This window comes from Pogona vitticeps, chromosome 2 (genome assembly GCF_051106095.1).
Source record: "Pogona vitticeps strain Pit_001003342236 chromosome 2, PviZW2.1, whole genome shotgun sequence".
NCBI classification, from domain to species: domain Eukaryota; kingdom Metazoa; phylum Chordata; class Lepidosauria; order Squamata; family Agamidae; genus Pogona; species Pogona vitticeps.
The window spans coordinates 278,754,197-278,768,229 of NC_135784.1; the positions used below are offsets into that span (position 1 = coordinate 278,754,197).

Consider the following 14,033-nt stretch of genomic DNA (forward strand, 5'->3'; position numbering starts at 1 on the left):
GATCAAACTGTCAAACCATCTCTGTCGTCCCCTTCTCCTCTTGCCTCCACATTTTCCCTACATCAGGATCTTTTCCAGAGAGTTTTCTCTTCTCGTGAGATGGCCAACGTATTGGAGCCTCAGCTTCAGGATCTGTCCTTCCAGTGACCACTCAGGGTTGATTTCCTTTAGAACGAATAGGTTTGTTCCCTTTGTAGTCCAGGGGACTCTCAAGAGTCTTCTCCGGCACTACAATTCAAAAGCATCAATTCTTCAGCGGTCAGCTTTCTTTATGGTCCAGCTCTCACTTCCATACATCACTACTGGAAAAACCATAGCTTTGACTATGTGAACCTTTGTTGGCAAGGTGATGTCTCTGTTTTTTAAGATGCTGTCTAGGTTTGTCATCGTCTTCCTCCCAAGAAGCAGGTTTCTTTTGATTTTGTGGCTGCTGTCACCATTTGCAGTGATCATGGAGCCCAAGAAAGTAAAATCTGTCACTGCCTCCATATCTTCCCCTTCTATTTCCCAGGAGGTGATGGGACCAGTGGCCATAATCTTAGTTTTTTTTAGGTTAAGCTTCAGACCATTTTTTTCACTCTCCTCTTTCACCCTCATTAAGAGGTTCTTTAATTCCTCCTCACTTTCTGCCCTCTCTCTCTCTCTCTCTCTCTCTCTCTCTCTCTCTCTCACACACACACACACACACACACACACACACACAATTAAACATACATTAAGATTTTAAAAATCAAGAATAAAAAAACAAAACATTAAAACCCTGTAAGTTAAAAAAGGGCATTCATGAGATAAATTACTACCTAAAGGCCTGCCTTAGAAGGAAGGTATGTGCCTGATGATGGAAAGACCAGAGGAAGAGGGCCAACCTGGCTTCTCAGGGCAGTGCATTCCTTATTAGCCTGGGAGCAGCCACTAAGAAGGCTATATTTTGTGTCCTTACTAAGTGAGCTTGGCACGGTATCGGGAACCGAGAGAAGGGCCTCCCCAGAAAATCCGTAAGTGTCAAGAAACCTCATGTAGGGTGATATGATCCTTCAAGTAGCCTGGACCTAAGCTGTACAGTTTTCATAGCTGTACAACAGATTTCTGTGTAACAGAAATGTGTCTATAAGGATCTCAAGAAGTTACGTGTTTTCAACAACTCTTGGATTTTTATGCATAGAAGCTATGTAGATGAATAAAGTTTATAGAATTAGACTAGGTAGTGTTGCCTGGAATCATTTTTCTCTGTTTACTTCGTCATGAGAGAAAACAATGGTTTGTTCTCATGCTCTGAAGAGAGACAGGGCAAGTTTGGAAGCTACATTTTTGGTAAGCCAGGCAGGAACAAGTAAATAACTTATATCTTGATACCCGAATGAACTCTGATATGGTTGACAAAGGTTATCTGATTTTACTTTGTATCAATGTTCCCCATAAGGTGCGTCGCACAGAGCTCCATCAGTGCTGTGCAGTGGCAGCTGGTGCCAATGCCTGTTACTTCTGGGTTTCAAATTAAACCCTGCCCCCCCCCCGAACAGATGAAAATTAGAGGGAATGGTGCTCCATAATTAACACATTCAGGGACAAACATCAGCTGCGATGGACCACCACAGACTCAAACTACCAAAGAGTGTTATAAAGTTTATAGCACTCAGAACTCATTGTTCAAGTGTCATACTTTTGACACTGACACCTTGAATAAAACTAATATTTGAATAATACATACACCTGTGGACTTTGCTCTGCTTGTTGATAAAGTAATGAAAGAAACCTAGGAAGGTGGTTTTCAGTGTAAGAGTGATTTTTCAGTATAAGAGTGTTACAGATGGTTTGTAATATTTTTCATGGCAATGGATTGTATGCAACACTGCATGGTAGAAAATATTGTTAAACACAAGACTGCTGAAGACATTTTTTCCTGCAATTTATTTCAAGCAGGAACAAACCTGACTCCTCAATATTTCAAAACCTTTTGATTTTATTTTGCTGCTGTACTGACTTTTGTTTGTTCAGAGTCTTTCAGCATATTATATCCATCAAGCATGTAAGAACTACTAAAATACTATACATGCAGTTGTCCCTGCAATCTTTCATTTGCAAATATGACATAGGCCAGTATGTTGCTGGATTTACCATCTGTGTCATGGCAATTGTGCAAGTGGTCTCCACTATTTGTGCTGTGTCTATAACACACTCATTGACAAAATCAGGGCACAATATGCTGCATGCTAGATAACTTGCAAAAAGGCAAAAACTTCTGGAAAAACTGCCATTCCATGTATAGTAAATTCACCAGGATACTAGTCATGATCACTATGGATTACCTATTACTCTTTTTCAACTGATTTAATTAAATGTTATTTTGTTTGGAATCACATGCAATGCAAAATGGGTACTCTAATGAGGTTTCTCTATGAAGCAACCGATTTGTATGCAGTTAAGGAAGTTTCTGAGGCTAGTTTCTAGTAGCAAATTAATGTCACATTCTAGCGGAGCACTGGAGATCTGCATTTCAACCTCCAAAATTTCCCCAATGATTTAAAGTAAGCAATTAAATAGAAACACAATTTACTGAAATGGCACTTTTGGAAAAATACTAAATACAATGATTTTCATATGTTAAAGAGTTTTTCCGTTTTGGTTGACATTTGGTTTATTAGTATGCACCCACCATCACAACTGAAAGAAAACAGCTCAGAATATAGTTGTGCTATTATGCAAAACAACTTTCAAGTCCTGTGGGGATTTTATAAATTACCAATAACTATAAACGTGACATCGCATTTATTGTCTTCAGCCCTGCTATATACTGGTACCTGCTGGTCCCAGCATATATACAACTCATTCCATGAAGAAGAGAATTGATTATTTGTAAAGCACTAAAGAAAATGCATTACGCTTACAGTTATTTTCTATCACATCATATGTAGGAAAAAGCATTTCTATTATTGTCATCTGTGTTATCTTTTCCCTCTATCTACATCTGTTATTAATACTTCTTAGCTTAGTTATCAATGTTACCAGTTAGTTAACTATCAGGATAACCACAGCATACATGAAAGCATGCATTTAAAATTTCAACAGTCATTTGAAATAACAAACTATGAATTGTACATACCTCCAAAAACTTTCCTTTTTCAAAGTCTAGTACCATCATTGGTATGAAAGGCAACATAATTCTTTAACTGTTTTAGCTATGAGTGTTACTTCTCCAAAAAGCATTAAGAAGGAGAACGGTTATTAAAACCCCACCTGCAGATAAATCACTTAAATTTTGTATTACTTAAAAATTAAGGCTCAGTTAGAAGACATGGCAGTGTTGCATTTTAATACATAATTACCAGTTAAACCAAAATCAATGTTTTTAGGAATGCTATAAACCAGTGGTTCTTAACCTTGGGTTACTCAAATGCTTTTGGACTGCAACTCCCAGAAGCCTTCAGCACCAGCTGTGCTGGCTGGGGTTTCTGGGAGTTGCAGTTCAAAAACACCTGAGTAACCCAAGGTTAAGAACCACTGCTATAATCATCTTAACATTCATCATTTTAGAAATGCAGTGCTGGAAAGAATCTTATGGATCCCAGTCCAGCCCTTGGGAATAGTACTCCCAGTCTTTGGCTCCCCAACCAGATACTTAAACCACTGAACTATCAAGCAGCAACTTAAAGCTACAATCCATACACACATTGCTAGGAAAACTCAGTGACATCCTGAGCAGACATCTAGAAGTTTGCACAGGAAGATACTGTTTTATCCACACACTACGGAAGATATTTTGCCAATAAAATAAATTAACCAAACGAGGGGCAACATTTATTTACAAGCTTAAATTTTAATATAGAAATAGAATCTATTTTCAGAATCCAGTTGTAACAGAAAGTTATAAAGTTTACAGGCCTTCTTCATGCATACATTCTCTGCAAGGATATCATCAATAAGTTACTTCAAGTGGATAATCAAGCTATAAATTGTGTAATTATAATTTTAGATTTCCTTGTAGATGTGGAAATAAGGAAGGAACATCTCTCAAACTCCCTAGCATTTTTTGCTATAATAGGACCTTTTCCATATCTAAATATCTAAGAAACAGCTGATGATGTTAGTTTATTAAATGTTCAATATTCCATAAAAACACTGAGAATTAAAATAAAATGATCCAATCAGAATGTAAAATAAAAAATAAAACAGTTTACAAAACGGTGTCACTGACATAGTGAGATGAGAATTAAACAGTAGCTTTTTTGTACAAGAGAAAATAAATCATTCCTGGAAAACTAGCAATGAGCTCATCAAATTCAAATATAGTTTTCTATTTATGTATTTTTTATATTAAAGCAATAAACATGGTTCATTTGTCTTTCACTGGTTGCCACGTTTTCCTGTGCTGTTGCTATGAACTTCAGCCATTAGCTGCGCTCCAAGGTAAACTACATGAACCATCAACAAAAGTGACACCCAATCTATGGAGTTCATATTTTCTCCAGATTATCTATGCTAGTTGACAAGCTGGTAATGAAAAAAATCACACTAAGCAAATGGTTCCTCTAATAACAATAAATTTTCTATAAAATTATGAAGGGTACAGAACGTTTCCTTGCATCTATTTTGTCATGAATTCTAATTAACGCGGCAAAAACCTGAGAGTGCTGGGTCATCATAAGAAGTGTATGGAGGTTTGATTGATAATATAGTGCAAGTTGGCCTGTGCTGCCAACATTTCTTTCTCTTATATTAATGGCCATCCCACCTGCCCTAATCATACAGCCCAAATGATATTCCCTGTCTTATTTCAATTTTCTGGAAGCATGGAAGCTGGTAAAGATCAGTCATTTATCTTCTAATAGCTGGATAATAGATCTATCACAATATAGTGTGTGCACAAATTCAGTTATTTTCCCCCCACAACAGTAAATCCTTTACCAGCACTGTATCAATAATTTTGGAAAACCAGGTTACTAACACGTTTGCACTCTGAACAACACACATTACTTTGAGTTCATATCTATTAAATATGTTAAACAATGCTTTGCTCTATTCTCTTATTTTGCTGTATTCTCCCAAAGGTAGTTTAGAACACATCAGTAATCTCATCACAAAGCCATCACCAATTCTTCAGCTCATTTTTAACAAGCAAATTATTTGGCCTCCCAAGAGTCAGCTGCTACAGATCAACCTGTCTAGTCTTGATAGGCACATGGACACTCTATTTGTTTTTGAAGAAACATGTATTTACATCCACAGCTGGAGACCTCAAAAGCCCTTCGAGCATCGATGAACCCAGAATCTACCATCAAATAAACAGTGAGATATCCTGTTTTCTATCCTTTAGTGAAACAATAGCACTTTGCTTCTATTTGAGGTTCACGGAAGTCAAAATGCAATAGCCTATCAAATGGAACTGGCAGGACCAGCGGTTTATTTTCAGTCTAAAATCATTCCTTATTTTCATCTAGATCTTCACAATGAAACACTACCTGAGGGCATTTTTATCAAAGTCCAACAAAGGTGTATTAACAAAGAGCATACTTTACTCATGAAACTGCTACTTAATGCTATTTGAAAGCCACACTTGACATGGAATATGTCAATCCAGCTACTGGAACAAGTGAACCAAACAATCTGTCATGTTGTAGATAGCAAATAAAGCCTTCACTGGCCGAGAATCTCATGACTGAGGTATCTGGTGCAATCTCAACAGGGATCTCTTGACCATGCAGAAATATGAACAATGGACCATCTCAGTATTATCTGCAGATTTAGCCTGGACAATATAAAAGAGATGTTGTAATTCTTGTAATGGTAAATCTTGTGATCCAGAAGAGGCGTGCAGATTCAGAATACTTTATAACTTGAATCATTTCTTGCTCTCATTCTTTTTTGATGAGTCAGATTAGAAATCATAAGAAATAACTATATAGTACAAAAGAGTCATGTACCCACAATGTCAATCTGATGGGGGGTTGTTTTTGTTTTTCAGTAAATCAACAGTATTTTCACTCCACAGAATCACAAATGCTACATATAAACCCTATCCTGCCCAGCTATTATCTGTTCAGATTGAATATTAAATAGGACTTACAAAACTACACAGGCAAAGCTCCCACTGGGCTGTTTCCATGCACAGTAGTGCAATCACAGAAGTTGGGATGCATAACTGAGCATACAACTAGATATAAATTGGCACTTTGTTTCTTATCTGCATTTAGCCTTCACATATTCTGCAACTACACTATCACACACACAAAAGAACACAATGATTTTGGCCATAAAATATTACAGTTCTGATGATATCATAATGTAGCTATATCTGGATTACTTACTGTGCTCTTGTCTTTCAGAAGCTTCTCTATCACTTCGATTAACAATTCTTTTTGCTCGGGATCAAGGCTAAAAATTGAACAAAAAGAACCAGATTATTTGGTTTTAAGATATTCCACAAAATTTGTACCAAGCATGCATTCCCATATGAAAATGCTAAAGAGACAGACTACTTAAAAGAGGCATAAGTAATTACTATGAGTATGACTAAGTTTGGATCCAATCTGATTTCTTTGCTTTGCTCAAGAGATACTAGTCTTACTGAAGCTGCTGTCCTCCAGATGTGATGAAATACATGTTAATCATCCTTCACTAGCTAAGACACTGGCTTATGGGCTAAGATTGTACACAGCACATCTGGAGAGAACTAAACTGGGAAGGTTTACTGCCTACAAAGAAAGTATGAGATAGAAATAACTAAAACTAATTTTATTTAAACTGCCTAGTGAAATAACTGATCAAATTCACACAACCTTTCACATATAGTTTCGACTGCTTTCCAACTACCGTGTTTCCCCGAAAATAAGACAGGATCTTATATGAATTTTTGCTCCAAAACACATTAGGGCTTATTTTCAGGGGATGTTTTATTTTACAGTCATATCATCTTCTGGTTGCTGCACAATGGTGGAGGGTGGGGTTTCACTTAACTAGGGCTTATTTTTTGGGTAGGACTTATATAATGAGCATCCTGAAAAATCATACTAGGGCTTATTTTCAGGTTAGGTCTTTTTTTTCGGGGAAACAGGGTATGTTCACACAGACCTTTTAGTCAATGTCATTTTGCTAACTTTATATCCATTAGCAGAAAGCTGTTATTATTCGCTATAGCTAAACTTCATTATAACACACTCTACTGAGCATTAAATACACCTCTTCCATATTTATAGCTGGAGCGAACATACCTGTAAAGCTTTTGGATTGCATGGGCGGCATTTTTTCTAACATAAGGTGATAAATCAGCTGATGCTTCTTTGATAGCAAGCATCATAATTGGAACAATAATTGGAACTCTGATACTAGATAAAACTCTCAAAGCACTTGCACGGATTAACTGATTAGGATCCTAGAAGGAAAAAAAGAGTAGTAATTTTCAGAAAAATGTGTTACATGTGTTAAAGAAAGCACATTTACATACTTTCCAAATGTATACCCCACTTATTAGTTTGTGACATACTTTCTCTCAGGGGAAAAGAACTAAAAAAGGACAATCTAACTACTCTGCTACAGATAATCTATATCTAACAGCACACATAAAAGAAGTGCAAAAGCTTTGAAGTACATAAAATCCTCCTTTAGAGAGAATGGAAGGTCAGCTAATTATCTAAGATCTGTCTTAACCAATGTAATGCCCTCCACGAGCGTGCCTGCTGATAGAGGGAACAAGAGACCATCTGCCGGCCACAGCCCACTGGGTGAGAGGCAGTGGAACTGTGGTTGGGCCCCTGTTGGATGCCAGCTCTTTCTCAAGGGAGCTGGCTCAACCTTCCCCTGTGCTGGCAGGATCAGGCCCTGCTGCTCCCGGCTGCCTCATCCCCTACCAACACCGGCCACCTGGCCCAGGGGGAGGGAAAGGTTTTAACCGGAGCTTCCTTTGGGACCTGACCGGACGAGCGTGCCTGCTGATAGAGGGAACAAGAGACCATCTGCCGGCCACAGCCCACTGGGTGAGAGGCAGTGGAACTGTGGTTGGGCCCCTGTTGGATGCCAGCTCTTTCTCAAGGGAGCTGGCTCAACCTTCCCCTGTGCTGGCAGGATCAGGCCCTGCTGCTCCCGGCTGCCTCATCCCCTACCAACACCGGCCACCTGGCCCAGGGGGAGAGAAAGGTTTTAACCGGAGCTTCCTTTGGGACCTGACCGGACGAGCGTGCCTGCTGATAGAGGGAACAAGAGACCATCTGCCGGCCACAGCCCACTGGGTGAGAGGCAGTGGAACTGTGGTCGGGCCCCTGTTGGATGCCAGCCCTTTCTCAAGGGAGCTGGCTCAACCTTCCCCTGTGCCTGCAGGATCAGGCCCTGCTGCTCCTGGCTGCCTCATCCCCCTCTCAACATGAGCTACATGGCTGGGAGGGAGAGAAGGGGCTTTAGAAAAGTTTTATTTTATATATGTTTTAAATGTTTTTAAATTGTTATTAATTGCCATCAATGAAGAAGAGACCCACAGTGGATCTAATGGAACAGGAAGGGGGGAGGGTGTTGGAGGGGGCAGCCATTGAGGTGGTGCTGGGTAGGGGAAGGAATGGCGGTGGGGGTAGGACATGCCCGCGTAGGAGAAGAGAGGTTAGATATCTTACATCTATCCCCTCTTCTAGTTCTACCCCCAACCAGATGGTATCAGGCGACCATATCAGCAAACCCTCGAGCCACACGGTGCTGTTGATGAACGCCAGGTCAGTACAAAATAAAACTGCCCTCATCCATGATGTAATTCTGGATGAGGGGTCTGACCTGGCGTGCATTACTGAGACCTGGGTGGGAGAGGAGGGTGGTGTTCCCCTCTCCCAGCTATGTCCGCCTGGGTACTCAGTCCAGCACCAGGGTCGCTCGGAGGGTCGGGGAGGGGGAGTTGCTATAGTCTATAGGAGTTCTATCTCCTTGACCAGGCTTCCTGTCCCTTTGAGAGGAGGTCTCGAGGGCCTGTATTGTGTGTTGGGCTCGCGAGACAGGTTAGGGATTCTGTTGGTGTACCGCCCACCCTGCTGCGTACCAACAGTCTCCCTGCCTGAGCTGACAGAGGTAGTCTCGGACCTGATGTTGAGGACTCCCAGGCTGTTGGTGCTGGGGGACTTCAACATCCATGCCGAGGCTGCCTTGACTGGGGCGGCTCAGGACTTCATGGCCACCATGACAACCATGGGGCTGTCTCAATGTGTCATCGGTCCGACGCATGAGAAGGGCCACACCTTGGACCTGGTTTTCTCAACGGGACTGGAAGATGGTGGTTTGGATGTGGAGGGGCTGGTCGTGACCCCATTGTCATGGTCAGACCACTTCCTGGTCAAGTTCAGTCTATTAGCGTCTTCTTCCCTCTGCAAGGGTGGGGGATCTATTAAGATGATCCGCCCTCGGAGACTAATGGATCCAGATGGATTCCTGAATGCTCTGGGGGATTATCCGTCTGATATGGTCGGCGCTCCTGTCGAAGCTCAGGTCACCCTATGGAATAGGGAGATGACCCGGGCGGTTGACACGATTGCGCCTAAGCGTCCTCTCCCTGCTCGCCGAGCCCAGACAGCTCCCTGGTATACTTCTGAACTGCGGGCGATGAAGCGAGAGGGGAGACGGCTGGAGCGCAGGTGGAGGAAATCCCGCTGGGAGTCCGATCGAACACGACTTAGAGCCCATTATCGGGCCTATTTCGTGGCAATACGGCTGGCGAAACGGCAATATTTCTCCAGCCGTATTGCTTCCTCAGAATGTCGTCCAGCAGAGCTGTTTCGGGTGGTCCGGGATCTTCTTCAACCGGGAAATCCGGTGGAGGTCCCGGACTGCTCATCAGCTCGCTGTGATGAGTTTGCCATACATTTTGAGGGAAAAATCGCTCAGATTCGCAGTGGGTTGGACTCCACAGTTACTGCAGAATCAGAGGATGTGTCCAGTGCGCCGTGCTTAGGTCCAGTATTAATGGATGAGTTTCAATTGTTGAGACCTGATGATGTGGACAGGGTGCTTGGATCTGTCCGTTCTACCACCACTCCGCTCGACCCTTGCCCATCCTGGCTAATTGGAAGATCAGCCAGGGGGGTTCGCACCTGGGTCCAGGAGGCCGTGAATGCCTCTCTGAGAGAGGGAGTGGTCCCTACCGCCTTGAAAGAGGCGGTGATTCGACCACTCCTTAAAAAGCCTAACCTGGACCCAAGGCTGGTGGTCAACTACCGACCAGTGGCAAACCTCCCTTATTTGGGCAAGGTGTTGGAGCGGGTTGTGGCCGGGCAACTCCAGGCGCTGCTGGATGAAACGGATTTTCTGGATCCATTTCAATCGGGTTTCAGGCCGGGTTTTGGTACAGAGACTGCCTTGGTCGCCCTGTACGATGACCTTTGCCGGGAGAGAGACAGGGGGAGTGTGACCCTGTTGATACTCCTGGACCTCTCAGCGGCTTTCGACACCATCGACCATGGTGTCCTTCTGGATAGGCTGGCTGGGTTGGGAGTTGGGGGCACTGTTTTACAGTGGTTCCGCTCCTTCCTGGCTGACCGTGTCCAGAGGGTGGTGCTGGGGGACAGTTGCTCTGCCCCATGGCATTTATGTCATGGGGTTCCTCAGGGCTCAATACTGTCCCCCATGCTGTTCAACATCTACATGAAACCGCTGGGAGAGGTCATCAGGAGGTTTGGGCTGAGGAGTCAGCAATATGCTGACGATACTCAGCTCTACCTCTCGTTTTCCACCAATCCAGGTGAGGCAGTTTCTGTGCTGAACTCGTGTCTGGACCTGATAATGGACTGGATGAGGGTTAATAAATTGAAACTCAATCCAGACAAGACGGAAGTGCTGTTAGTGGGTGCTTCGCCGGACAGGCTGGAGGGCCATTTCCCTGCCCTGAATGGGGTTGCACTCCCCCTAAGGGACAGGGTCCGCAGCCTGGGGGTGCTCCTGGACCCCAGTCTAACACTGGAAGCCCAGGTGGACTCGGTGGCCAGGGGCGCCTTCCTTCAGCTGCGGAAATTATACCAGCTACGGCCCTACCTGGACGAGCGGAGTCTCATGACAGTCACACATGCACTGGTAACATCCCGCATAGATTACTGCAATGCGCTTTACGTGGGGCTGCCTTTGAAGACGGTCCGGCGATTGCAACTGGTCCAGAATCGAGCTGCGCGGCTGGTGAGTGGTGCAGCTGCCACGGAACATATCAAGCCGATTCTGTATAAGTTACATTGGCTACCAGTTGCTGCCCGGGCCCAATTCAAAGTGCTTGTTTTGACATATAAAGCCCTAAACGGCTTGGGCCCTGGATACCTGAAGGACCGCCTCCTTCCATATGAACCTACCCGGCAGTTAAGATCTAGCCAGGGGGCCCTTTTGAAAGAGCCGTCCCTTAAGGAGGTAAGAGGGACGGCTTGTAGACAAAGAGCCTTTTCGGCAGCTGCCCCCAGACTATGGAATGCCCTCCCGACTGAGATTCGTCTGGCGCCGACGCTGATGACATTTCGGCGCCAGGTCAAAACCTTCCTGTTCCAGAAGGCTTTTAACTGAAATAATATTAGCTGTGGGTCTGATGGCAATTTTAATTGTATTTTAATTGTATTTTAATTATTTTATCTTTTGCTGTATTGAATTTTAATTATTGTAAGCCGCCCAGAGACCTCTGGGTAGTTTGGGCGGCATATAAATTGAATAAATAAATAAATAATAAATAAATAAATAAATGTGTCAGTCTACTAGCTAGGAATTATGGGTATTTTATACTAACTAAAAAAGGGCACTAAGTTAGGAAATGTTTAGCTAGATAGTGAAATTCATGTTTGTATTAAGTATGCTATGGTATGTTTAGAATATGTTCATCATATTATAATGTCTACAATGTATAAACAGTGCTAATTTCTCTGAGTATTAAATTATAACCAAGAACATCTGACAATAAGAATATTTTCTAATTCAGTATCTGTTACAAAAATAGCACCTCCAGTGCGCTACTACGTACTAATGCAAATACTTAACAATCTTTTATCGCAACTCCAATTTTCCTATGAAGGAAATAATTATCAGCTCTTTTTCAAATGAGGACAACAAGACTTAATTTGCCAACACAAATATGTCCAAGGTAAGAAGAGAAACCAGCAAGGTAACATTCAGAATCCAGGTCCAGCTACCTAGACATTGAATAGCATTACTCCAAAAGCAGCATGGTTGAATCGTTAGAACATTTGGTACTAAAGACATGGAAAAGTTAGGCAATGAAGGAAGCTGACAAGAAAACTATCAAATCATTTGAAATGTGGTGCTGAAGGAGTTTTACAAATGCTATGGACTGCCAAAAATACTAATAAGCCACTTCCAGATCAAATAAAACTCTCACTGTAAGTTACATGACTAAACTGAGGCTATCACATGAGGAGACAAAATTTAACTGGAAAAGGCAATAATGCTAGAAACAGTTGAAGGCAGCAGGAAAAAAAGGAGACAGAACAGGAGATAGATTGACACAATAAATGAAGCCATATTTTCTGAGAGCAGGGCTGTTAATGGTAGGACCTTTTAGAGATCATTAATTCATAAGGTTGCCTTAAATCAGAAGCAACTTAATGACCCAAACTACATACACAAGTACAGTATGTGAAAACAAAAATTCCAGATGGATTAACTACAGTTGAAACAGATGCATACAGACACTATACTATATTGTGGCATGTTACTTAGTCAACCCAGGATGATAAACCATCAGTGACATTACTGTAAAACTGAACTGACAGAGGCAAAAATATTATCTCCATTTTTAAAGGCCCTGTGCAGTTACAACAATTAGTTCTTTTTTCCTCACACAAAAATAAGACAACATTTTTAAAGTCAAGCGCTCAACACTCTTGCTTTGACCAACCCAATGAAACAGTTATTAAGTACAGTGGGGTCTCGACTTACGAACTTAATCCGTATTGGAAGGCAGTTCTCAGGTCGAAAAGTTCTTAAGTCGAATCTGCATTTCCCATAGGAATGCATTGAAAACCATTTAATCCGTATCTGCTCTTTTCGTCCATAGAAACTAATGGGAAGCTGCTATTCCGCCTTCTGCCACTAGAGGGGGATATTTTTCTTTTTTCCTTTTAACCTAAGATGACTTAGCATTAAAAAAAGGAAAAAAAGAGAGTTTGTAACTCGAATCTAAGTTCGTAAGTCGAGTCCATATATTCCTATGAGAGCGGTTTGTAAGTCGAAACGTTCGTATGTCGAGCCGTTCGTAAGTCGAGACCCCACTGTATTATGTTAGTCAAACAGGCTACCACAATTCCAAGATATGATGGCCAGAAACTGATTGGTACAGGAGGGCAATCACAGTAATGGTCCATGTTACACTGCAGGATATCTCTCACATTTGTTCATGTCCTAAGTGTGTGCATGGTCAGTTGATGTAGAGGCTGCAAAATGCCAAAATGGCCTGCGTGATTATCATTAACTCTGTGGCAAAATCAAAAAGGATTCTGGCTAATGACAATTAGATGTCAGATATGTGTTTTTTCCCTAAAGGTGATTTACATTTTTGTAATGGTGAACAACTTCACAGGAATCACTGATGATGCTATTTACTCACTTTCAGAGCACGTTGAAAGGTGCTAATTGATAACAGTGCCAGGTCCTGTTGTTCCTCTGCATAACGCATCAAGTAAACGTATACAAGTTTTTTAATCTGAAAAAGAAGGCTCATTTAGATTTCAATATTCAGAAGTTGTTTTTAAACATTTGTACATGAAGAATTTTGCATTCCAAGCTATCTGTAGCCGGTGTATTTCTAAAAAGGTAGTATCATGATAAATGATAATTTCATGATCCCTTGGACAACAGATATACATTGACATTAAGTCCATTGGCATAAATCTTACCAGCAAATTACTACTGGTTAAAAAGATGGCATAGGTATTTGGTGTTGCACACCACTTGCATGAAATCACAGGACAACTAATATCTATACAATACTGACTTCTTAACTAGCAATGATTCACACAGAAATTTATGTCGATGGATTTACACTGGCATATTTCTTCAACTACATTCCGGCTTGCAGCTTCCTAACACTG

At 41.8% G+C, this 14,033-nt stretch overlaps 1 protein-coding gene across 2 annotated transcripts in view; it reads right to left on the reverse strand.

Annotated features, from left to right (window-relative positions):
* Positions 1–14,033, reverse strand: part of AP3B1 (adaptor related protein complex 3 subunit beta 1) — a 196,901-nt gene that overhangs the window by 158,335 nt on the left and 24,533 nt on the right. For both annotated transcript variants that reach the window (XM_072992677.2, XM_020804063.3), the window contains exons 4-6: positions 13,550–13,645; positions 7,206–7,366; positions 6,303–6,369 (exon numbers count right to left, since the gene is read on the reverse strand). In XM_072992677.2, the coding sequence (XP_072848778.1) occupies positions 6,303–6,369; positions 7,206–7,366; positions 13,550–13,645 (324 nt within the window). The remainder of the gene's footprint in view (positions 1–6,302; positions 6,370–7,205; positions 7,367–13,549; positions 13,646–14,033) is intronic.